This window comes from Caloenas nicobarica, chromosome 5 (genome assembly GCF_036013445.1).
Source record: "Caloenas nicobarica isolate bCalNic1 chromosome 5, bCalNic1.hap1, whole genome shotgun sequence".
In the NCBI taxonomy this organism is placed as follows: domain Eukaryota; kingdom Metazoa; phylum Chordata; class Aves; order Columbiformes; family Columbidae; genus Caloenas; species Caloenas nicobarica.
This window is the reverse complement of record NC_088249.1, coordinates 11,253,296-11,277,407: the sequence shown is the minus strand read 5'-3', so window position 1 is coordinate 11,277,407 and position 24,112 is coordinate 11,253,296. Positions and strand designations below refer to the sequence as shown.

Sequence of the window (24,112 nt, the reverse complement as noted above, 5' to 3'; positions counted from 1 at the left end):
ACTGAGCCAGGCTCCAAAAACCGGCGTTTTGGAGAGGTGTCCCCATCCACCCCCCTCATGGTGTTTGCCTCTTGGTAAACGGGAATAATGTATTTTAATGTAGGGTTCAAAGCTGGGAAGAAAAGTTGTCATTTAAATGCTGCATAAATGGTAAAAAGCAAAATATTAGGAAAAGGAGAATAATTTGTCCGTGAGAACTAAGATCCTGATGGTGCATTAAACAGCCAGATGAGTAAATGATTTAACATAAATGCCCCAAATAAATTATTTTGTTTACTTAAATGAAGCTAGACATATCCTAGAAAGCCTGGGGAAGTAATAGCTTATTAAGAGGTGAAATGAAGTTGCCCCATGAATATGGCCTGTGGTTGTTGCTGCCTCCCGGGCGCTATATTTATGTATGCGAGGCTGAGTGCTTTCTGGTTGAGCTGATCAGTTAAGCGTGTGTTCCCGCCTGTGCGGGCCCGGCTCCGGCTCTCCCGGGGTCCGAGGAAGTCCCTTGCTCCGGCTGTCGCTCTACGGGGCCTTTCGGGTCTGGTAGAATGGGGGCGGTTTTGCAGCGTGGCGTTATTCACCTGCGGAGGGGACAAGCCTAGTCAGCTGGCCGGTTAGCTCAGTTGGTTAGAGCGTGGTGCTAATAACGCCAAGGTCGCGGGTTCGATCCCCGTACGGGCCAGAGAAGACTTCCTTTTGTTTCCCGTGTTCGTCCCAGCGGCCGCCTTCCCACGCACCCCCCGCCCCGCTCCTGCTGACACACGCGGTGTTACCCGGCGCAGGAGCGCGGCCGCGCAGCGCGGGGCTCACCCGGCGCGCTGCAGTACCGGCCGTGCTCCCGCGGCTGGTGGAGCCCGGGTTCCTATTTCTGCGAGGGCGGCAGGCACGCCAGCCAGCCCGCGGCGTCCTCGGCTCAGCCCTGCAGGCGCGTTTTCTTGCGTGAGGGTTTCACTTCGCGCGTGGCACAGGCTCGTTTGCCGCCTCCTTGTTGGGCTTACTGCCCACGGGCGCGTGGAACCCCGCCAAGTAATTGTGAGTGACGAGTACATACTTCACCTTACGAGAGGGAACGCGAGCCCGCGTTAATTCCCTGCAGCCGGTTTATACCACTCGCGCCCCCCACTCGCGCCCACGCACCTCCGAAGGATTTTGCCCCCGCCAGGCCGCCGTCGGTGCCGGGCGGCCCCGCCCCAGGGGCGCGGCGGGCCGCTGCCGGGGGCGCCATTGGCCCGCGTACCGCCGGTGCCCCTCGCTTCGCCCCGCGCCTCCGAGACCTCCCCGGGGGGGCCGATGCGGCTCCCGCCCGCTGACGCCTGCCAAGATGGCGGCTCCTGGGGAGGGGGGCACGGAGGCGCCGCCGACCCCTCCTCTCGCTGAAGACGAGCCCCCCGGGGGGGCGGCCGCCGCCTGCGGGGCTCCCCTCGGCGCGGCGGCGGGCAGGGCTGCCCGGCCGGCGGAGGAGGAGGGCGGGGGCGCGGTGGAGCCCGTGTGCCCGCCGGCCCCCGCGGAGGTCCCGGAGCTGCTGGCGGTGACGGAGGAGCTGGCGCAGAGCTTGGCCGCCCTGGAAGGCGGCGCGGCGGCGCCCGGCACCGTCCTCTACCTGCAGGCGGACGGGAGCCTGGTGGAGGGCGCGGGGCTGAGCGCCGAGGAGCAGCGGCGGCTGCTGGAGCAGCTGCTGGCCGCCGCCGGGAGCCCGGGGCCGGGCACGGCGCAGCCGCCGCCCCCGCCGCCTCGGCACGCCGCCACGCCGCTGGCCCCCGCGGAGCTCCAGCGGGTCATCGAGCAAGTGAGCAAGGCCCAGGAGCAGCAGAAGCCGCCGACAGCCGCCCCGCTGGAGCCCTGCCCGGGGCCGCCGCCCTGCCGCCGCGGGGGGTGCCCGCCGCCCCGGGACGCCGGCCCGCTGCCGCCGCAGGCCTGCGGGGCCGCCCCGCCGCCGGCCAGCATCATGCACAACGCCGCCCAGCAGCTGCAGAGCGTGGCCCAGCAGGTCGCCCTGCAGCAGGGCAAGTCCATGGCGGCCGCCCGGCTCCTCCCGCAGAAGGTAACCGGGGCGGGGGCTGGGCGCGGGGGAGGCTGCGGCGCCCGCTTGGTGATGAAATCCGCCGCCCAGGGCACGTCTCGGGGGGCGTCAGGGTTTTTTTTTCTTTTTTCCCCTCCTTCCTCCTCGGCCACACCTGCCCTTGGGTGTAGACTCGAGTCTCACAGCTGAAAGACACAACTTTCAACGTGGTTTAGAAAAATCCGTGTGCATATAGATAACCAGCTGCTGTGGTCGGTATTTTGGTCCGACTACACGTGCAGCTAAAACGGATTAGAAAAGCTGTTTCATAGTGGTTAAGCGGTGCTGCACAGGTACACATCACGTTCCCCTCTTACAGAAGGTGACAGTACCTGGGCTCTCAGCCCACGTTTTGGGGTGCAGGTGTTGTCAAGTAATCAGCTCAAGCTGAGGCAGAAATTTGGATGAGGCGGCAGATGAACAGTAATGCATAGCTCCCCTTAATCATGATCACGAAGGTTTTTTCAACTGAGCACTTACTACAGTATGCGCTGGATCTGGTATTTGGCTTGTATCATTTAGCAGGCTGTAGTTCTCCTGCGTTTGAGTTGCTGAAGGTTATGACTGCACCCATGTGATGGCATTGACTCTGCTATTGCAGAACAGCTCTGCTTGCAGGAAGCAAAGCTCTGACATGGTCCGAGAGCAAACTTTACATGCTTTAGTTGAACAGCAGTCACATCAGGGAACGTGCAGGAAAGCCCATAGCTTGAAGGAAAGGAATCTGTGCTTTGATGTTAAATCTGTGCTTTGATGCATTAAAATGGAAAACTAACGATGGGCATTGGTTTCTCCGTGCTTTGCTGTAAGGGCATGTGTGTATCATCTTGATAAGTATTGTCTTTATAAATACTGTATTTGTGTAATCTCAACTCTTCCTTTTTTCCACAAAAGCAGCTGGAAGCCATTTGTGTCCAAGTTCAGCCAGGACAGATGAAGGAAACCGAAAGGCCAATGCCTTCATTGGCACCAATCCAGTCCAAAACTATAATGCTGAGTCAGTCGGTTGGTAGAAATTCTAGCATATCAGGACTTGGCATTATTAATCCCCAGATAATTAGGATACATCCTGTTACAGGAACTGAGCAGCAGCAGCTATTCCTGCAGAGTTCTGAGTCTCCAGTTCAGTTGCTTATGCAGAGACCTTTACCATCTCAGGGATCAGTGTCTGTGAACAAGATTCCCACATCTAAGATGATAAATGGACAGAAAGCTACGCGTGCCACACTATCGGCTACAAGGTCTCCAAATATCACCATGGTTGCAGCCAGTTCAGCAAATGCTCTGATACCATGCCTTGAAAAAAACCAAAAAGATGACAAGTTAAAAAAATCCTTGAAAGTGAAAACTCGTTCTGGACGGATTTCACGACCCCCAAAATACAAAGCTAAAGATTATAAATTCATTAAAATGGAGGATTTGGCTGATGGTCATCAGTCCGATTCTGATGACTATTCTGAGCTGAGTATAGAAGACGATGAAGAAGGAAAGGTGAAGGGAAAGGATGCATTATTCAGTTCTTCAAATTATAATCTGAAACCCAAAATGTTTAAATGTGAGACTTGTGAAAAATCCTATATAGGAAAAGGAGGATTAGCAAGACATTATAAACTTAACCCGGGCCATGGACAGCTGGAGTCTTCACCTCAAAAAATACCTTTAAATAAGCCAAATGGAAGTGTATTTGTGGACAATGCCTGTGGAATAAGAGAGGGAATGATGAGTCCAGCACATTTGGATTCAACTGCTGTCACTTTAAATAATGAAAATGCACTAGCTACTGATCTGGAAGGAACTGTTGATTCGAAGGCTGGAGAACAGGTAAAGTGTGTTATTTGGAAAAGCTGCCAGTTCTGTAGAAAGTAGAACAGCACTTTTGTAGCCATATACTGTACTCATTCATCTGAGTTCCCGTTGACAGCAGAATAAGTATTTTTGACAAGACTGAAGGTAGGGATTTAAATGCATGTCAGTTCAGTAGGACGTGTCATTAGTAAAATGTAGAAGTTTTGTACTGCTCAGATACATCCACCAGTATACTAAATTAAACAAATTTGCCATTTAAGTGCTCTAAAAATCAAGGTATTGTCTCTTGCAGCATTGCAAGAATAGTGTTCTTGCACAGGCACATAAAACAAAAAGTTTGCTGAGTGTTCATTTCCTACTGGTTTTCTGACATACAGTTTTTGGCTTGAAAAACTCTTGTCTGTGTAAATGGCTTTCTTGTCTGCATTCATATAAGGCTACTGTGTGGTTCAGTTACAGCCTTTAGCATGTTAGACAGCAAGACATCATCTGCTCTGTCAATTTCTGTTATGGAAATAGAGATTTTTCTGTGATGACACTTGTTTGGAATCCAACAGAGCTTTTCCCAGAGCAGGTTTTTGAAAGTGTGGCTTAGCTACGCCTGCAAGCCAAACATGTTGGTGAAACTTGAGTCTCTGGGTTGGAAGCTACTGTAGCTGCACATTTTTTTTTCTGTGATGTTTTTAGCTGGTCACTTCAAAGTAAAGTTCCTCTTTTAATGTTAAAATGGCTCTAACATCTTGCAGCAAGAGCTGATACAGCTGCTGTCTAGGAAAAAATACTCGTTTAGATGCAGCAGTGTCACATTTATTAGTGTTACTTATAAATGTGAAGTTGTTCTCAGAAATGTGAAAATTTACAGCTTAAGATGCCAATGCAGCAAACAAACCTCCCCCATCTCTACACTCTTCTGTGGCCTGTGGAAATAGAATTGCAGAACACTGAAGTCTGCTCTCTCTATTATTGTGTAGTGTTACTTCTCTGTGCAGCACTTACTTTACCCAGGATGATGGGAATTTAGAAAAATTTCTGACTGCTAGATTGCTATTGTACCTGCTACTTTTAACTAGCAAATAAGAATTCTACAAATTTGCAGTTTAAGTCATTGATTTGTTCCAGGTTTTAGCCAGGTGAATACTTTCTAGGAAGAACAGCAGGATTGTTAAAACTGGTACATTGATATAGACAGGAGGGCAATCAAGATCCCCATGTTCAACCTAGTCTGATGTCAGATTTGGAACGAATTTAGTAATTTAATCCCTGGATAGAACTGATGTAAATTTGCCCTTTTTAGAGTTCTCCTAATCACTAGAATAGTGGGGAACTACCGAACATTGGGATTGGGGTGGAAATGTACTGATTATGAAAAAAAGCCTTCTATAGCTCAGGACTGTTGTAAACACCTCTCTTAAAAAATACCAGGACATTATTAGAAATTCTAGCTTGGAATGGAAGACATGTTCAGTAAGAAATCACTCCTTTGATCAGTAAAAAAATTTTGCACTGAAATCACAATGATAACAATAGAAATCGTACTTCTTAACTTTGTTCTTAGGGAAGACTAAGGATTTTGAAATGTGGAAACTGGGCAATATGTTATATTTTCATTTTTAGTTACCAGGCTTGTCAGTGTTCATGGCTATTCAGAATTTTTGTCTTCCATGCAAAGTCTTTGTGCTTTGACAGTTACAATGAAACCCAGTTTTTTCTTTGGGTGTGTAATTATTTCTACAACCTCTTTATTTGAAGAGGACATATTTTACTTCAAAAATATTACATATATTTAACTGACATAAACCAGCTCTTTAATTATATTCCCTTAAGCTTTATATTTTGTATGACATTTTGTGGATCAAAAATGCTGACTTTGCAAATTATGGCATATATGTGTTGCAGAAGTAGAGGTCTTATGAATGTGTTGGATTTATTCCACAACTTTCTTTGCAGCTACGCTTGTATCCAGCTTTGCATTTATTTAATATGCTATTTATTGTTTGCATAGATGAAGAACTTAATCATAAAATTGTCTTCTTCAAAACACTGTTTAAAATGGTGAACAAATACTTTTTCTTTTAATTAAGATTTGTAAGTCTGCAGAAAGCAGACATATGTTGGCAGAACAACAAAATGAGACCAGTTCAGCACCCCGGGGACCCAAAACACCAAAAGGACCTGGAAGACCCAGACGACCAAAGAGACGTGGTCGGCCAAGGATGGGTGGAAGATCCAAGTGTTCTGGAAGGCTTAGCAGACCTGGTCAGTCCCCTTCAAAGTCACTTAGTAGTGTGTCAGCAGAGCACAATGTATTCAGAAGAAAAGCTAGGTTAAAAGAGGTATGGTTCTCTTCTGCAATTACTTCACAAGTATCTTCCCCCTGCCTTTTTTTTTAATCATTTATTTTCAAGGAATCATTTTTAGAAAGATTGATTTTTTTTTTTGATTTTTTTTTTTTTTAATTACATCCTTGTATACTGACAAGATGAAAGCCTAAGACATCTTCTAAGAAGAAAACTTTTAAGTTATCTTTTAAGGAAAAAATACTTCTAGCAGAACACTGGACAAAGAGAAAATGGGAACTCAGTCTGGAAAGGGTCTTGTGACATGTAGATATCCTCTCACTATCCTTCTGGAGAAGCAAAGTTACTAACTGCTATTGTGTATCTCCTCCAACACTGTCAAAAGAAATAAACCTAACTGAGGTTGAGTGACATCAAAAAAGAAAAAGGAAAAAAAAAAACCCAACACAACCAAAACAAAAAAAGCAAACCCACAAGCTCTTGGAGGAGGATAGAATTGGGATAAAAATCCATGCAACTAACACAATATTTTGTTTGTTTCCTATGTATTGTGGAAGATCCTTTATGGCTGCTGATGTTGCTCTTCTTTGTATGAACTGGCAACATTTGTGGGACTGAGTTTTGTCTGTATAGGGGTAGTAATTGTTCTGAGGTTTTCTAATTTATCTCCTCTTTGGTGTTACATTTGCATCTATTCTCAAAGCTACTTCAACATATAGTGCATTTTTCAAAAAAAGTAGTGATATTTTATGGTCTGAATGTGGGATGCATAACCTCTGTAGGCTACTTTGCTCTAATAAACTCCTTCTGGCTTTCAACAGCTGATACAACAATGTGATAATGAAGACTTAATGGAGCTGGCTCTCCCACGTCTCGCAAAACTTGTTACAGTATATGAATTTCTGTTGATGAAGGTAAGTTTTTATGTAAAAAAGTTAAATTATTTTAGGGAGACTTCCACTAGCATACATAAAAAGGTTCCTTTAGAGATGTATGTGAATTTCCTAAGTTAGAATTGTGCAAAATATACATGTTCTATGCATCACTCCAATTTTACACAGGCAAAACTCTGGTAGGTCTCTTGATCGAAAGCCTGGCTTTTTGCTGCGTAGGTCAGTAGCATTTTTGAATATTCCATATCTTTTGACTTCAATATTTCTGTTTTAAAATGTTGAACAAAACAAACTGACAAATTTCATTTTTTTTAAATATAGGGAGGGGGAAACAAACCCTTTTTTTCCCCTCTTACTTCTAGGTTGAAAAAGGGTATCCAGCCAAAGCTTACTTCCCAGATGTGTATAGGGAATTTGAAGACTTGCATAATATGGTAAAGAAAATGGCTTATGATCACCTCAGTAACTCTGATTTGCTGAGTTGCCAGCAGCCTGTTGAAATAAAAGATGCTAAGGTAATAAAACACTCTATTTGGAACGGTGATTTTTTTTAAATTTTGTTTTATTTATTTTAGATGCTTTGCATTTTTATTTTTCTCTGATAAGCTTTGTCATCCTGGTAACATTATTTAAAGAGAACATGTTTTTTGATGAGCAAAATAGACATTACTGTAAAAAGTCTAATAACTAACTGAAGAGAAAAAGTAGTCAACAATAAAACTACAATTCTAGTTTGTGGCAGTAGATACAACTAGAAATATATTTTAAAAAAAGAAAATAAAATTCTAACAGCGCTGATATCTGTCTTGCATATTTAAGGTAGTATGAAGCTGCATGTTTCTGCAAGGTGTATTTAGAATTAACTGCTAATAAAAAGACATCTTGATGTTGGATTAGGATGGAGTGGGTTATATTTAAAATGAGTGGCCTTGATTTAAAGAGAGAGGTGGTTTCATTGCAAAATGAGGACAAACTGAATACATCTGTGCAGTCATACTAACCAACATGAAAGGCAGTGAATACATTAATAAAACTGCAAACTGTTATTTCAGTGATTCTTCAAATTTTTTGTTTATGGAGCTGCATCTAGAAAGACAGTGTAGGTTTGGTTTTCTGGTTGTTGGTGTTTGGTTTTTGGTTTTTTTTAATGTGAATCTGTTTATCCTTATAAATTTATGTTCCCCTTGCTTAGAACAAAAGCATAACATTTGTACATGCACCTAACACTTTTGGTTTTCCCTTCTCTCAGTAAAGAAAACACTATGCTGTATACTACCTCCACCAAAATTTCCAAACTATGTGCTCATGAAGGTACCTGAGCACTGAACTTGTTAACTGCTATGAGAAGGGAATATACTGGAAAATTCAGAGTAGGGGATGGTGGAGATAAGATTTTGCTGCTTATAATAACCCTGGTTTAACAAATGAAGTCCTGTATGGGCTGTTAGCAGTGGTCAGTACTTATTTTTCAGAATAAATTGTGATGTCCACTGTACATACTAAAAAACTTACTAGAATTACAGTGTGCTCATCTGGCCATTTTGTAATTAACATTTCCTTTTTGGTGAAATTAAGGTGCACCAAGTAAAGAGATGCTGTTGATACCGGCAGTCCCAAAATTGAATCTCTTGCTTGGTTCTCTTCAGTGTTAATGTGCCTTCTTAATACAAAAGTGTGCTCTTAAAAAACAAAAACCAACAAAAAACCTCAACAACAACAACAAAAACCAAACCAAAACCCCAAATCAGCAAACTGGAGAAGCTGTATAGTAGCACACCTACATAAGGATGAAGCACACAAATGGAATGGGGGCAGGAGGAATCCTTAACTACTAAGAGATATTCTTAAACAGGAAGACTGAAATGTTGTGGGTTTTGGGGGTTTTTTTTAATAATGGAGAGCCTCAACAGTGTTCTTTATTAAATTCTGCTCTTAGTAACTGTCTCTGGGTTCTATATATAACCATTGTACTCTTAATTCTTTTGAGTTTGCCTGTTAATATGCACCTTCAAATGAAGGTCATGTTCTATTAATATGGAGGCTACTAGAAAACATCGGAGTCTAAATACTTTAGTGAACTGTGACAATTGTTGTTAGACTAGACCCCATGTAGTTCTAGTTCAGTTTTAAGGACACGAATCAGTATATTTCAGCATGTGTGTATTCAGACTGGAAAGGCTAACTTTTACTTTTTTTTCCTATAACTGTTTTTAAAGGTTGCTGAATCACTAGGAATTACAGAAATACTCACTGGAGAACAAAAGACGGGAGGCGTAGACTCTTGTTCACAATGTATAATTAAAGTGGTTAGTGAGCAAGTGCCTGTGGAGATACTGGGACAGAAACGGTTAGCTGAGGTATGGAAAACCTTTGTGAAAATTAAAAATCAAAGTAAGACAAATTAAAACTTGTTAAGCCAGCTAATTATTCCTTACAAAACCTAACTAGTAGTATCTGACTCGTATTAAAGTAAGGCTATCATGGTGTTTGGAAATACTTAAAGAAGTGCTCCTCTACTGTGATATCATAGCAGAACGTATGAACTAGCATGCTAAGATGTACTTCCAGAAGACACTTGGCAGCGTTCAGGACAGAATCTCAAAGGCTTACAGGTCATCTCATGATATAAGGATGAAAGAATTTTGTTGAGGTGCCAGTAAACGGAGGCCCCACAGTGAGAAGGATCCTCAGATTCTACTAACTTGTGTTAGAGTAAATGGGATTAACCTAGAGCAGGCTAAGATGCTGGAGAAGTGGTTGCTCTGCTAACTGGTGGTTGGCAGAGGTGCATGAAAATAATTTATTTCTTTCTAACAAGCCAGTTGACCCGATTTAGTCTGTTTACAGCTATAGCAGGGAACAGTGTTTCCTCTTCTTAAAAGTCACATCTCTATGGTCCGTCCCTTTAACCGTTCTTATTTAATCCGGAGTTGTTTCTGGTGGTGGATAAATAAGGCTAGTGCTTTTCCATTTTCTGTCTGTGGTTAAATTTAAAGAGTTGATCAGTATTTCTTCATTGACCAAACAGTGCTGGGCAGGCTGTTCACAGCCCTTGACTGAAGTTGGAGAGTGAGCTTATAGTAGGTTTCATGCTGTACAACTACTCAGAAAGGCTCAAGAAGCAGCTTTGATGTTGAAGCAAGGGCAGATTGTTTCAATGAAATACCAAAAGTGGCATTTTGGCAAAGTATGAGGTCTGTGTTTAAATACTTTTAGGAAGACCTTTAGTGTAAAATCCTATTTTCAAGGAGAGCATCAGTTCACTGCCATGAAGTGCGCACAGTTAGTTCGTGATCTTTTCCAATATTGTCAGCTGTTACGGTGGCAGCCAGTTAATTATCTCTTGTATTGACAGAGCTCAGGGGAGGAACTGTTGCCATCAGCCAAAAGGACCAAGTTAGAAGACGTAATGGAGACTGTGAATAATGCTTATGCCAGTCAAGATGAAGTGAAAGAAAAGAGTGGGGATTTGTGTACACTGTTTGAAAAAGATGGTAACCTCTTCAGATTTTTCCAATCACGTTCTGTTTGTGGATGAGCTGAACAAATCTCTTTGTTCTTCAAGCTACTGTGATTTTTGTCTTAAGGTTTCACTTCGTAACTTGCTTCCCAGGTCCTTTAAAAGCAGTTGTTTAATTGGAAAGACTGCATGGCGGGGGGTGGTGGTGGGGGTGAAGTTATGGATGATGCAGCCACGGCAGTAGCTCAGTTCTAAATGCATGATAATTCAGTTATTTATACTTCTGCAGCACTAGGAGCACAGTGCTATCCTGTACTGTGCGCTTCCTGACTGCTTCTTGTCTGCCTGGCCCTTAGAGCAGAGGTGGTGCATGACCATAATATCAGCATGGGAGAGCGGAGGAAGGGGAAGCAGCGTGTCCTCCTCCTTTGCCCCAGCAGGTCACAACAGCAAAATCATCAGAGCTTTGTGTGTCCTGGGTGAGGGGATGAGCTGGCACAGGCTGCCCTGTATCCCAGGGGAGATGCTGGACCTACGGATTGGAATTGAGGCACTGTTTTGCACCACAGCCTTTGGGTGGTTGCCTTTCTTTTTATGCCTTGTCTTTATTCCCCCTGCCCCTCAGACTGGCAGGGGAACAGTGGATTAGAAAGTGAGATGGGTCCCCACCTGTCATCTCTCCCTCCAAACTCTACTGGTGTGTTATGCAAAAGTGTTGCAGTAATTCAGAGGTGTTGTGATCACTGTTGTGAAAGATTCCAGCCCTCACCCATCTCTAATAAGGTGTGTGCATCAGTACCATCCTCTTGCTTTGCAAATACCTCTTTTGGTGTTGCTTGTAAGCTACTTTGCTTTTGCCCTTTGCATGTCTTTGTGTCAACGGTGGTGGTTTTGTTTTCCCCCTTAGTTGGTTTTTCTTTCTCTGAAAGGCTCTCTGTACAACCACGCTTAATCCTTGTTGTATTATGATTTTCTTCTGCACTGAGTTTTTAAAATTTTGTTTCACTTCCACCTGCTAGTAGGGCCTTTGCTAGTCTACAGTACAAAAATGTAAAAATGGTCCTTTCTGCAGGGTTAGGCTGCCTTTGTTGTACAGTGGTATCTTTCACAACAAAAACAACCTACTTGTTCCTTTTGATCTTCAATAATAACAACTGACACCTCATGCTATTACAGCATAGTAGCTATTGTTCAGCTACCTCCTGGGTTTGTGACCTGGCTCTCAGGCCAGATCAAATGACCAGTAAAGCACGCTACATTTCTAGTGTTTTTTACTTTTTGTCACAGGATGAAAGTGCTCCTGGGACTGTTATCACAGCTAATTAGATATGTAGTAACTTCATGACATGTCTGAGTCCAGGATGCACTTGATTATCAACAGAAATTGTATCAAGTTTAAATGCTTCTGTCGATTTACTAATGGTAATGGGGATGAGCAGCTGACAACTTTGTGCCTGGTATATTCTTTATCTTTTAATGTTACCGGCTGTACGCCAAATGGAAGAAATTGCCTTTCAGCCCAGGTTGTTTTCAGGCTTAACAAAAAAATGCTTCTAATGTAAGGTCCCTTGGTATGGAAATATTCAATAATATTTTGCTATCCAAAAACTCCTTAAGCATTTTTATACTGGCTTTCTCATGGGGAAGTGCTATGAAACTATTGCTATAAGCTGCTTCAGGTTTGCTAATCTGGGGAAAGAAAGCAGGGAAGCAGTCTAGCTTTTCCTCCAAAATTATTGCTGAAAAATAATTTTTTGGACGTGCAATATTAGATTGCCCAACAAAATGATATTTCTTTCACTTTTTCAGGTTTTAATCCATTAAATGGAGAAATCCTGCTTTCAGAAGATAAGCATATCGCTTGCTGCACAACTGGAAATACATTGCCGACTGTGGAAGAACATAATTCACTTGCCGATTCAGGAATTAAAATCAATGCTGAAAATTCAGGTACCTTCTCCCAGACTGTGAAAATGAGGATTGAGTATTCCCAGCCTGTGAATATACAGGGACCAGATATGGCAGGTGAGGCACCTCCGCTACATTCTGAAGTTGTATTGCCTGCTGAAGCGGACGGCTCACCTGAATTAGTTCAAGCGCACTTTGTGAGTGGGAACACAAGTGGGCTGTCAGCTCCTGAACTCTGCAGCTCTGTGTCGGGGAAGGCAATGGGCAGTCTGAGCGCTAACGGACCAACGAGCAAAGGAAATGGTCACAAGCAAAAATATCAGAAATTGCAAGAAGAAAACCAGAATTTTGCAATTAAAGGACATTCTGAACAACCTCATAATGCTGGTATGGCTGATGAGATGCAGGAACTTGAAAAAGTTTTTTCAACAAATGTCATGCCAATAACCTACCCACACAGTGCCCAGACTGAGTCGCACCAGAGCCCTGTCCAGGAAGCCTCCCTGTCTGCTGATGTGAACCACGAAAACTCTTTCAAAAACATGAATGAATTTTCATGTGGGACAGGTGAACATGAGCTGGAGAATACTGTTACTGTAGATGAAACTGTAGCCTTTGAGATTACTGATGAGAGCCATGACTTTTTGTCTCAGGGACACGAACAGATTTTTATTCAGACTTCAGATGGGCTTATCCTGTCTCATCCAGATACTGCTGTTTTGTCTCAGGCAGAAGGTATCGTGATTGTAACCGATTCCAATGGTACTACGATGCACATTCGCACACCTGAGGGGATACCTTTGGAAACTGTGGAAGCACTGTTGGCAATGGAAGCAGATGGCCAAAGTCAAGATATTTTGCTCTCGCAAAGTGAATTGGAGCCATAAATTAGAAAACTGTATATGCTTTCTTCTGGAAAAGACTGACTCTATAAAATGTATATTTTTCTAATGTGAATACTGAAATAATGGAAATTTAACTTATTTGTAAACTGTTTCTATGCCCTGTACTTTTTATAACTTATGTTTATATAAATCTAGCAGCGTTGCAACCAAAAATTCTAGAATTAACATTGTTCTCTTTGCTTTATATGTTGGGGGTGGGTAGAAAGTGGAAATCTGTCAACCCTAAAACTGTTGCACTATTCCCTTTTGTTACATAATTCCTCTTCTCTTTAGCCATCTAAAAATGCAGTAAGTTGTACTGCTGTTCAGCAGTGATGTGCTGTGTACTGGCAAGCTGTATGTGGGTAAAATAAAGACGATATTGAAAATGTGTGGTTTCTGTGCCACTGAGATAACAAAACACTTTGTTTTTCCACTTTCTTAAAGCTAGCTTGAATATTCATTAGCATCGAGACTTAGTGTGTAAATCTGCAAGGAAAAATGGGCAGTTTTAAATATAACCTACAATGTGACAGCTTAGCTGATCCTTACTTGAGTAAGCATCCACTGAGAGACAAAAATAGCATCAAACAGGACCTGATTTGTACTGAACTGCTGGAAATATATTTAAGTGTGCTTGTTTAAAGTTCAGCTGCACCTTTAAAAATTGCTGTTAACTTGGACGGAAGTGGGAAGGTGCGTAAGTAGTGATCTGATTTTCTTTAGTGATACCAAATCCTTTTTTTACTTCAGTCTCTGATGGTCTATTTTTGTTAGACTTCTATTATACTTTCTTTCTTTCAGATGGTGCATCCTTTATCAGTTCTGAGCTTTGACCTTCCTAGTAACTCCACAATGATCTGTACGATTTAATCATAATAAAAAGACATCCTTGACTATAATCCCTGTTTCTCTATGCAGATAAAGTAGATAAGTAATTTGGTAAGATTTCTATCTACTGCTCTCTTATATTTTTGTCATACTTTCAGTATGTTGCTTGGATGATAATATTTTTGTGGAGACCTCCTAGCAGCTTCTTGTCCAAGGCACCGTCCTTCCAAGAAGCTTAGCAGGTTAAAAAAGAACAGCCTTAAATGAGCAGTATCTTAATTTTGTTCTTGTGATGTCATAGACATTACTGAAAACTGGTGACATACCTTTTAAATGTCTGTGTTGCCTCATTGCTGAATACATGAGGCTACTGAGAAAACTGGAGAAATCAGCTAAAGGGACCTGTAATATGCAGGAGAACAAGTATGAGTATTGAACGTTGATTTTTTCATGGTCTTGTTACTGAAGAAAAACTTAACAGTAAAATTGAATCTAAACAAGGGAGGACAATTTAAAGATGGAAACAATTTGCTCTACTATATCCCTTGAATATGGTTGGGTTTGCAGGTTTTTTGTTGTCATTTGGGGTGTTGGTTGGTTGGTTTTCCTTGGTTGCCTAAAATAGAAGATTAACTTGATTAGCGAAACCACTGAATTTATGTGTGGATGTGAAAGATGTCATCATATGTTAGTGAGCTCTTGGTTGTTGGGTTTATGGTGTAGTTATTGTTTTGGGGTTGTTTTTTCTCCTTTTTTATTTTTCAGGAGGTGGTAACTATCAGAGGATACAGGCCTACCTTGTAAATAAAGCTACCATACAAAGCAAGGTTCTGCTGGCCTTTCAAAGTCTTTGATTGCAGTGAGCAATTCTTTATTACACTCTTTTGTACTGGCTGTCTAATAACTACATCTGAGGGCTTCTAAATAACTACTTAAAGCTATAATGACAAAACATCTCTGCAATGATTTTGCAGTAATCTTGCTGTGTCTGGTAGCTGTCAACGAGCAAGGGGGTCTGTGAATATGAAGACTCCTTCCTGAAGAGCTTATTTCCTCTAAGAATTGAGAACAAACCACAATTTCCATCTGGGCAGACAATGAAAATTTGCCTGAATTCTGCCTTCCCTATTGATTTGCACATGCTGGGAAATAAAATACACCCACTCTCATCTTAAAAGAACAATTCTATAAGTGAACAAACCTTTTCTCCTTGGAAAATATTTTTCAAGTATGAAGGTGTTTCCATAGTGACAAGGGTCTGGCCCTACCCAGATAAATGAAGGTGGCTGTTAAACTAGGTGGAATGCTTGCAAAGGAAAATAATAAAACTCCACAAAGCTACTCATAATGGATTGTATTCTCCATGAGCTACAGCAGACTCTCCTTTCAGACGCTAGAAATTTGGGGTAAGAACAGAACACTATTAAGGTGTCCGAAAAAAACCTGTTGAACAGAGTAACATGCTGAGAAACCTCTTCCAATTCTTGTCTGTTCTGTTACTGCAGGAAACTCGTGTACTTCCTTCACCAAGCTTATGGGGTTTCAACTTGGAACTAGTTAAGTGATCCTACTTTTACTATTAGCAATCTGTTCCAGAATCTCTCACTGTTTTAACTAGATTTTTCTAGCGTCGAACCACAGCCATTTCATAGCAGCGTGCGTTTTGTATTACTGTCTTTTAGTTCAAATAGTTTTTTCAAGGAGAATCAAGGATAAACATCTGTCAGGGCACAATGAGTCAATGGCGCTCAGAAACACTGCATAATTGTGTGAAATAAGAAATCTAAATCAACAGTTTATATAGGAGCGGGTCATGTGGGCAATCAGTCAGTGGGAGGAATTTAGATTAATCATAATGAAGTAAGCAGAAGGCCTAAATTCACTATGCTTTAGGCATTTAACTAAAAATTTGATGACACAGCTGTGTGTTTCCACATTGTAATACACTTTTCTGAAAAGTGCTAATTTGCAATAGCGACTAGCAGTTATTAAAGGCTGGGTAAGTGTAGCAGCTTCTCCATGCTACCTAGGTCTGACATAATAGTACGCTACAGGGATTATTATGACTTTAGGAGTGAAAGCAAGTAAGGGTATTGAATTTCACTTCAGCTTTTGCATTGACTGTTTCTCCTGGATATGCTCCATCCTCTCTTTTCCAAGAAAGCCAAGAATTTGAGCTTGTCAGATTCTTTTGTCATGTGAACAGATTCTTGTCATGTGAACTGCTAACCAAAAATAGAGGGGGGGCACACCTTTAAACCCAAACCATCTCACATCAGAAACAGCAACCCAAGGAAAAACTCACTGAGCCCTATGACAGCAAGAAAACAATATGGGGTAAGGCCGTGACTAAAGTAGGTCTTGTTTTCATTCAATAGATGCTTTCACGGAACATGTCTAAAAGAAAAAAGTTACAATGAATTAAAAGAGACAAGACCTTTTCATGTAATGTCTGTGGAATGGTGAGTTGTACTAAACCTGCCCAGTGTGCTGGTTGAGGCTTAGACCCCTCTTCAAGAGTCATGTACTTAACCACATCATAACCAAAAACAAACCAGAATTTACACTAGTGCCTGCGACAGCATTTCAGAACTGCATACCAAACCATGTGGATCCTTTGGGATGCTTCGTTTTGTGCTTTCCTTTCTTTTACCCCATTGACAAAGCAAGTACAAGAGCACTAGCCCTGTTAAGTCATGCAGAAAAAACCCATGAAAGATGAAGAAGTGCTGAACTTCTACAGTGAAAGGGATAGTGTAGGTATTTTAGAACGTCAAGACTCGGAAAATAGTTAAATTATTTGCTGTAGGTGTCTATGTGCATTGGATCCCCTCAGACCACCAAGCAGTGGTTACCTCTCTCTGATTATAGGGGACTTGGCCTCATACCTGTAGCCTGTCTATTGCACTTAAAATGGATAAAGCAACCAAAACCAGATCATCCCATGAAGAAAAAGGCATATCACCTGAGACAAAATAATAAATACAGAGACAAGTATTTTTAATAAACTTTACAAAAATTCAACTTACTTGGTAAGCCTTGCAATTTGCCATTTCAGTTTCATGCAAGCATCATGAGAAGCCAGCCACGTAACATCTGAAATTCTAGCACTGTCTGTGTCCTGTTTCCAGCAGCATGGCTTCAAGCAGTAGTTGGCTGCTGTTCTCAATGTAAGGCTGGTACAACCACGATGATAAATAGACCATCAGCAGATCCTGGTCAGCAGAATGAGCGATTTCTTGTACGATTGTTTGCTTGAGTTGTAGTTCCTTCTTGTACATTTCAGAAAGCTTCAGAGAAACCTCGTCTGAAATGATTTAAAAAGCCACGCATGTTGAGCAGAACATTTCAGCAATTCTCTAAATTATACTTGTAATATGTTGATCATTAAAAAAAATCCTATGTTTACATAAGCTGTTACCCATATCTAGACATCTTGTTTTTTACAGCATTAATAATGTTTGTACACTAGAATACAAAATGTTAAACAATTTCCTCAGATTTTGGATATATTTTATATGCTTGCGATTTTGACATGAATTCTAGAATAAGCAGTGGTATTGATTCTCAGGACTCATTGTAAAATGAGCAATTATAGATATTCTTTCAAAAACCTGAAATTTTATTTTCAAATTTGGCAATGCTATCTTGAAACACAAGTTTCACATTTTAGAGTCACTGTTGATTTTGCCTAATCTAAAGGATGTCCTCACATGTTGCCAAGCACTTTAGCAATGCATGATCACCATTAAGTGACACCAACAGCCTGAAAAAGAGAAGACTAAGAGGAGACCTCGTCATGTTCTACAGCTTCCTCACATGTGGAGGAGGAGGGGCAGGCATCGAACTCTTCTCTTTAGTGACCAATGACAGAACCTGAGGGAATGGCAGGAAGATGTGCCAGGGGAGGTTTAGGTTGGACATGAGGAAAAGGTTCTTCACCCAGAGGGTGCTGGAGCCCTGGAACAGGCTCCCCAGGGAGGTGTCACGGCCCCAAGCCTGACAGTGTTCAAGAAGAGACTGGACAACACCCTTAGACACCTGGTATGAACTGTGGGGTTGTCATATGCAGGGACAGGAGTTGGACTCAATGGTCCTTGTGGGTCCCTTCCAACTCAGGACATTCTATGATACAGTCTATGACCTATGAAACAGTGAAAAATAACAGTAAAACAAAACAGCAGGCCAAAACTGAAGTGTATAATGTAAAAGATAATATTGTCACTGGTTTTGTTAGTAATACTGGTAGGGGGGTTAAAATACATTTATGTAATAATCTTTACTTATCTGACTTTATAAAAAAATAGCCACGTAAATTATTTTTAAAGAGACTGATCTTGTGTTTTTAACCTAGCCTGAACTACCCCTACCTTCAGGACGATTCAGTCTTTCATGGAGTTGAGATCACTAAATGATTCAGTCACAATGAGTGTTTCAACAGCAGTTGTCTTCGTCATTCTTACCCTTTTAAGCTTGAAGAAACTAATACAAAAGATTCCTCCTAACTTTGTGGTAGCAAAGTAAGAAGCAGTGCTTCACCAAGGTATGACTTTTGCTTCACAAAAGGGGCAGTTGATCTGCACACAATCAGGCTTCTCTTGAATTCAGTTTTAAAACTGTGGCACTATGAGTTGGGAGGCAGCACCTTTTGCCACCAAGTGAATGCTAAAGGGATTGATACTAGCAGTAGACAATAACTGAACATTTCTTTACTTGACTGACATCGGGATCATTGTATTTTTCTTTTGCTGCCAGAGAACTAACTGAGGTATAGCGTGTTCTTTGCATTCAAGGATTTCATTTCAGTGTCAAGTAACAAGGCAAGCCCGTTAAGCCTGTGGCTTAACACCACCAGGTTGCAAATATGTCTCTCTACAAAGGCTGTGGCTGGTCCAGTGTGGACACTGTAAGCTGCTGACAAGCTCAGTTTTATGCTGTAATTGTTGCATGTCAGACAACGCTTGGCAATTCATACAAGCAGTCAGCAGCAGCAACCTAAAGCCAAGTGGTACTTTCATGTGTTTATTGATTAGTTAATTATAAAGGAGACAGATACGCACTCTCCTTCTCTAACACATCCAGATAAAAGGGTTTATTTTTCAGTCCTAAATTAGATGACATCAATGACACAGCGCAATTAGCTAAGATAATCAATACTTTACTTACAGAAGTATGGTGTGGGCCATGTATGAAAGAAGGGCGTTGTGCAGTTCCCAGCCCCATGGTGGAATGCTTCCAAGTCACAGATTCCTTTAGTAGTTGAAGTGAGCTTTTCCATTTTCATTTGTATTTTTGTCTGAAAATGATGAACATGTAATGTTAATGAATATCACAGAACACTAAGCTACTATAATCTTAAACATTTTCTTAAAACACACTATTTCTAAAGACTATTTCAGCTTAACATTAATCACTTTTTTAACTCCAGGCAGGAATTAAAGCTGGAATTTATATATAGATTTAATATGAGATACCCTAAAATTTTGAACACTGCAGATATGACTTACTGACTCTGATTTTGCATGATTCTTTTGTTTCCCCCATGTAGAAATATATTAAAGTGCTCTCCCATTTTTTCACCTCTCTGTATTTTCATTATAGCAATTTATTAGTGGAGAAGAACATCAGGCTGTCTATGAACAAGGTGGCACAAGCCCTGTAAACACATGCTTTCTTACATTACCATGTCAAGATGACTTAAGTTTGATTTCAAAACATCAGCGGCAGGTGAGAAAAGCAGCTCAGGCTGTGACTGACAATATATCTAGGCTGATTTAGCAGCTTGCTTCGAACAACAGGTCATTCCATCCACTTCCTTCATGTTGACCTGACTTCGTGTATTACTGATGGAGACTAATATTTACAACACAATGGAGTTTGTAGGCAGTATTTTTAATTCAAGAAGCTAAACTACAGATATTTCTATAAACTCGAAAGGTGGTACAGACTCATAAGGAATAAAACATAAAATACATCTGTAGAAGCTATGTTTAGTATCCAATCTAACACTGCTTGCTTAGACTCCTATTATGCAGGAGTAATAAAAAATTCCATCAACACACTTGGTAGTGTGAATACAAAACTACCTCAAGGAAAAAAAATACTGTTACTTTTCCCCACAGAACAACATTTGAGGAAAATCCAGCTGCTTTCCTGCTTATTCTGAATACTGGACTGGTATCCTGTCTACATAAAACAATAGATCTATCACCTTTTAATGGGCCTCCACTTTGGCAGATGGCTGTAAAACCTATTTTTAATACGAATTTTAAATTGCAATATCAGGGAAAAAAAAGTTTCCTGTCAGACTGACAGGTGACATTAATTTCTAGCAATCTATCCAGAAAAAAAGGTGGGTTACATATAATTATCATACTCTACTCTCCAGAGAAGGCATTATGCACAGAAAATGCAGGTAGGCAGACTAAAAATATAACTCCATTATGTCTGATCAAAGATAGCTGCAAAGATATGATGGCAGGTAAAGCACTCCTTTATGCTTTATTGTTTGGGTTTTTTTCTAAATAGAATATTCAGGATGAGAAAACAGAAAACAGGTGCAGTTTTAGAATGCATTTTAGTATGACTCATTTTCAGAAGATCATTTTATAAAGGCAGGAGTAGAATTATAAGCAGAAGGCAGATGTAAGCCCAACTTTCAAATTTACCAATCGAGCAAACAAACGGTGCACACTGGATTTATAATCACTTATGTTTGAAGCCAAAGAACAATGAATAAAAATTCCAATTTTCTGTTTACAACGAACATTTGAAGACATTTCCTTATGTCGTACTTGAACACACTTGGAACTGATTCATATTGACTAAGACTGAAAAAATGAGCATTACCATATGCTTTAAGGTCTCAAGTAATTCTGCACAGCAATTGTCCAGTTCCTCATTGTATTTTGGAGTTGACTTTTCAGATTCTGTGGCACTGTTATCACATGCTATCTCCAGTTTATTGCCTTGAAATCTAAAACAGAAACGTAAGGCAGGATAAACAACTGTATATAGGTTTACTTGAGCTGAGCAGGTTTAAAATCCATATGGTCTGATCCTATACAATCTCTCTCTCACAAGCTGTTCATAAGAATTCCTACCTAAAATCAGTAAGAGACTTAGCCAGCTGTGTGAGCAATTGGGGCTGGTACCATAATCTTCAGAGGAACATAGAATTACTCTACCTTACAGCATGTGCTTGAAAAAACAGTTGCAGGTATTAAGATAACACCTCTCCCCATTTTACCTCGCCCCTGTGTTGTAAGTTATTCTCTCAAAATGGACATCTCCCTTTAGAGAAAGGGCACTGGAACAAGCTGCCCAGGGAAGTGGAGTCACCGTCCCTGGAGGGGTTTAAAAGACTGGCAGATGAGCTTCTTAGGAACAGGGTTTAGTGACAGTGTTACGTTAATGGTTGGACTCAATGATTTTGAGGGTCTCTTCCAATCAAAATGATTCTATGATTCTATGACAAGGTGTGCCCAGCCCCCAGCTGCTCCAGCTGACATTCTGGTGCCTCAGCACAAGCTCACCTTCATGCACAATTTAAGCTAAGACATTTAACTGTGAACCCAGAGCAGCCAATGTGCAGACACCTATCATGTCTTGCTGACTTTCCCCACAGGAGCTGTAAACTTAGGCAGGGGCTGCTAGAAAGTGAAACCAACATCTGACACTATTAGAGCAAAATATTCCTGAGCTTGTACCTGTCAGAACCCTGTCAGACAAACCCTGTTCAGCTGTCAGGACTCTGGAGAAGTTTCTTCTCAAAACCCTGATAATTACAGGATTTTCCTTACAGCATGAAGATAACAGTTCTGCCAACGTGTGGTGGGGTTCATTTTGTTTTGCTTTATAAATCATCACTGTTATAACTTTTTTATCTATATACATCACTGATTCTTTGTTAAAATCTGCTGAGCTTTTGATTTGAGTGAAATTTGGTAATACTGGCCTCAGTGTAAATATGCAAGAGAGTCAGCAAAGCCACATGGGCTGAGACGTAAAGGATTAGATTCTAACTTTGTACATTACAGAAGAATCTTAAATATCTGTTATGCTTGACTATGTAAAATAGACATCCATTTCTTGCAAATATCATTACTTTATGAGATTATTTTAAGCTTTGAGACACCTATTACATGAATGTAAAACGTTTATGCAACCACAAAGCACAACTGCTGAGTTTGATCTAAGAGCTAGCTTATGCACTCTGACATGTTCTTTCCCCCACCTCCAAAAAGAACTTTCTAGTGAGGAAAAGAGACTAATTTCTCAATAAAGGCAATCTTTATGCCGTCTTTACTCATACGTGTTATTAGCATACTTACTGCTCACTGATTTTCATGTTGACTATTTTATTTGCTGTAGTAAATCCATTATCATTCAGTCTCTCCCATTTCATCATTAAATTATGCCAGTCTGCTGCATTATCTTTAATTTTTCTTGCACTGACAGATAAAACAGGTCTTTTTGGAGTACCATCAGCAGGACTTTTTGCTGTATGAGAGAATAAAGAAATTCAAGCCATTTAAAGTACACAAAAACAAATCAGTGTGCTGTCCAGCAGCTGTTTGCGTGAATGAATACCTTGTTTTACTGCTGAATATTGATCAAAGTAAAATCGAATTTACATTAACTGTCTTCAGATGAGGAACAGGATTTAATGACTATCAGCCTTGTTACAATTTACAAGAAAATTGTGTTATTAAAAAAAATGCAAGCATGTTCTGAGATGCGATATTGTAACCTGGACAGCAGTGGCTTTCGTAGAATCATAGAGTGTCCTGAGTTGGAAGGGACCCACAAGGATCATCAAGTCCAACTCCTGTCCCTGCACAGGACAACCCCACAGTTCACACCATGTGTCTGAGGGCATTGTTCAGTCTCTTCCTGAACACTGTCAGGCTTGGGGCTGTGACACCTCCCTGGGGAGCCTGTTCCAGGGCTCCAGCACCCTCTGAGTGAAGAACCTTTTCCTCATGTCCAGCCTAAACCTCCCCTGGCACATCTTCCTGCCATTCCCTCAGGTTCTGTCATTGGTCACTAAAGAGAAGAGTCCTGCCCCTCCTCCTCCACATGTGAGGAAGCTGTAGCCACCACAAGGTCTCATCTCAGTCTCCTCTTCTCCAGGCTGAACAAACCAAGTGACTTGAGCCGCTCCTCATTACTGATTCCCCCGCAAACCCTTCACCAACTTCGTTGCCTCTTCTGGACACTCTCTTTGCATTACTGACCAGTCTATTATAGCACTCTTCTGTCAATGTACGACAGTCAAATGCTCATGCAGCACATGACAGTAAGAAATCATGGCAATGGCTACTGCACGCATGCAGCGCTCGCACCACGAGTTCACGTCTACACACGAGCTTGAGGCGTTTGCGAGGAACTTGACTCCTACTGAAGGCGGCGGGTGCTCTACCACCGACCGTAAGTTCACGATGTGTCATCAGAAGAGCACACAGCGACGGGAACCCGCCGTACACTGCTCTGCTCACACGCCGGCTCCTCAGGCCCGGCCCCGCGGCGCCCGCACAGCTCAGGCCCGGCCCCGGGCCAAGGAACAGCACCCGCCGCTCTTTTTATTCACAAAGACGCTTCAGAAGTGGTCACGAACGCGCAGCCCGCACGCGTGGCGAGACACGGGGTCGCTCGCTCCTCCCAGGGGCACGAGCGGGGCGCTGGGCACCTTCCACAGACACCCACGCGAGAGCGAAACACTCCGGCGGCCCGGCCGGGCGCAACACGCACTAACACTGTATTTACTTAGGATGCGCCAGGGCCCCTGGCTGCTGCCCCCGGCCCAGCCCGCACCGCCCCCCGCTCCCACCCGCGGGGAGCAGCCGGTCCCCGGGCCTGACCGGCGGAGCGAACAGCGCAGCCCGCACCGCCCCGCTCGCTCACCCGCCATGGCGCCCCGCGGAAGTGCGCTCACGTCCGGCCCCGCCCAGGCCCGGCCCCGCCGAGCGGCGCAGGCA

General features: G+C 42.2%; 2 protein-coding genes and 1 non-coding gene across 8 annotated transcripts; 2 read left to right on the top strand and 1 right to left on the bottom strand.

Annotated features, from left to right (window-relative positions):
- Positions 1-602: 602 nt before the first annotated feature.
- TRNAI-AAU (transfer RNA isoleucine (anticodon AAU)) lies at positions 603-676 on the top strand. The gene has a single exon. It is a non-coding gene; the product is annotated as a tRNA-Ile (tRNA).
- A 545-nt stretch (positions 677-1,221) lies between these two features.
- ZNF839 (zinc finger protein 839) lies at positions 1,222-13,989 on the top strand. 3 transcript variants are annotated; one of them, XM_065635144.1, is made up of 8 exons: positions 1,222-2,035; positions 2,948-3,874; positions 5,941-6,192; positions 6,978-7,070; positions 7,412-7,564; positions 9,266-9,406; positions 10,405-10,543; positions 12,319-13,989. In XM_065635144.1, exons 1-8 carry the CDS (start codon positions 1,316-1,318, stop codon positions 13,302-13,304), a joined length of 3,411 nt encoding a protein of 1,136 aa, XP_065491216.1. In that variant the 5' UTR covers positions 1,222-1,315; the 3' UTR covers positions 13,305-13,989. The 3 variants fall into 3 exon arrangements, with proteins under 3 accessions (XP_065491216.1, XP_065491217.1, XP_065491218.1); XM_065635146.1 differs by having other exon boundaries at positions 1,926-2,035; positions 2,951-3,874; XM_065635145.1 differs by lacking the exon at positions 7,412-7,564.
- Positions 1,998-24,049, bottom strand: CINP (cyclin dependent kinase 2 interacting protein). Of its 4 annotated transcripts, none has more exons than XR_010606238.1 (6): positions 24,039-24,049; positions 22,466-22,634; positions 20,982-21,108; positions 19,299-19,428; positions 14,459-17,439; positions 1,998-3,349 (listed from the first exon to the last, which is right to left on the bottom strand). XR_010606238.1 is itself a non-coding variant. In XM_065635147.1 (5 exons), the coding sequence occupies exons 1-5, from the start codon at positions 24,043-24,045 to the stop codon at positions 17,237-17,239; spliced, it is 636 nt and encodes a 211-aa protein (XP_065491219.1). In that variant the 5' UTR covers positions 24,046-24,049; the 3' UTR covers positions 13,227-17,236. The 4 variants fall into 4 exon arrangements, 1 of the variants encoding a protein (XP_065491219.1); XR_010606240.1 differs by having other exon boundaries at positions 2,012-3,349; positions 17,162-17,439; XR_010606239.1 differs by lacking the exon at positions 1,998-3,349 and having other exon boundaries at positions 13,227-14,534; positions 17,162-17,439.
- Positions 24,050-24,112: the final 63 nt, after the last annotated feature.

Coding starts and splice junctions, on each gene's coding strand:
- ZNF839 (XM_065635144.1), top strand. CDS start 1,316: ATGGCGGCTCCTGGGGAGGGGGGCACGGAGGCGCCGCCGACCCCTCCT. Junction 2,036..2,947: donor CCCGGCTCCTCCCGCAGAAG/GTAACCGGGGCG, acceptor TTTCCACAAAAG/CAGCTGGAAGCCATTTGTGT. Junction 9,407..10,404: donor GACAGAAACGGTTAGCTGAG/GTATGGAAAACC, acceptor TTGTATTGACAG/AGCTCAGGGGAGGAACTGTT.
- CINP (XM_065635147.1), bottom strand. Junction 21,109..22,465: donor AACATGAAAATCAGTGAGCA/GTAAGTATGCTA, acceptor TTTCTGTTTTAG/ATTTCAAGGCAATAAACTGG. Junction 17,440..19,298: donor ATGGCCCACACCATACTTCT/GTAAGTAAAGTA, acceptor AAATCATTTCAG/ACGAGGTTTCTCTGAAGCTT.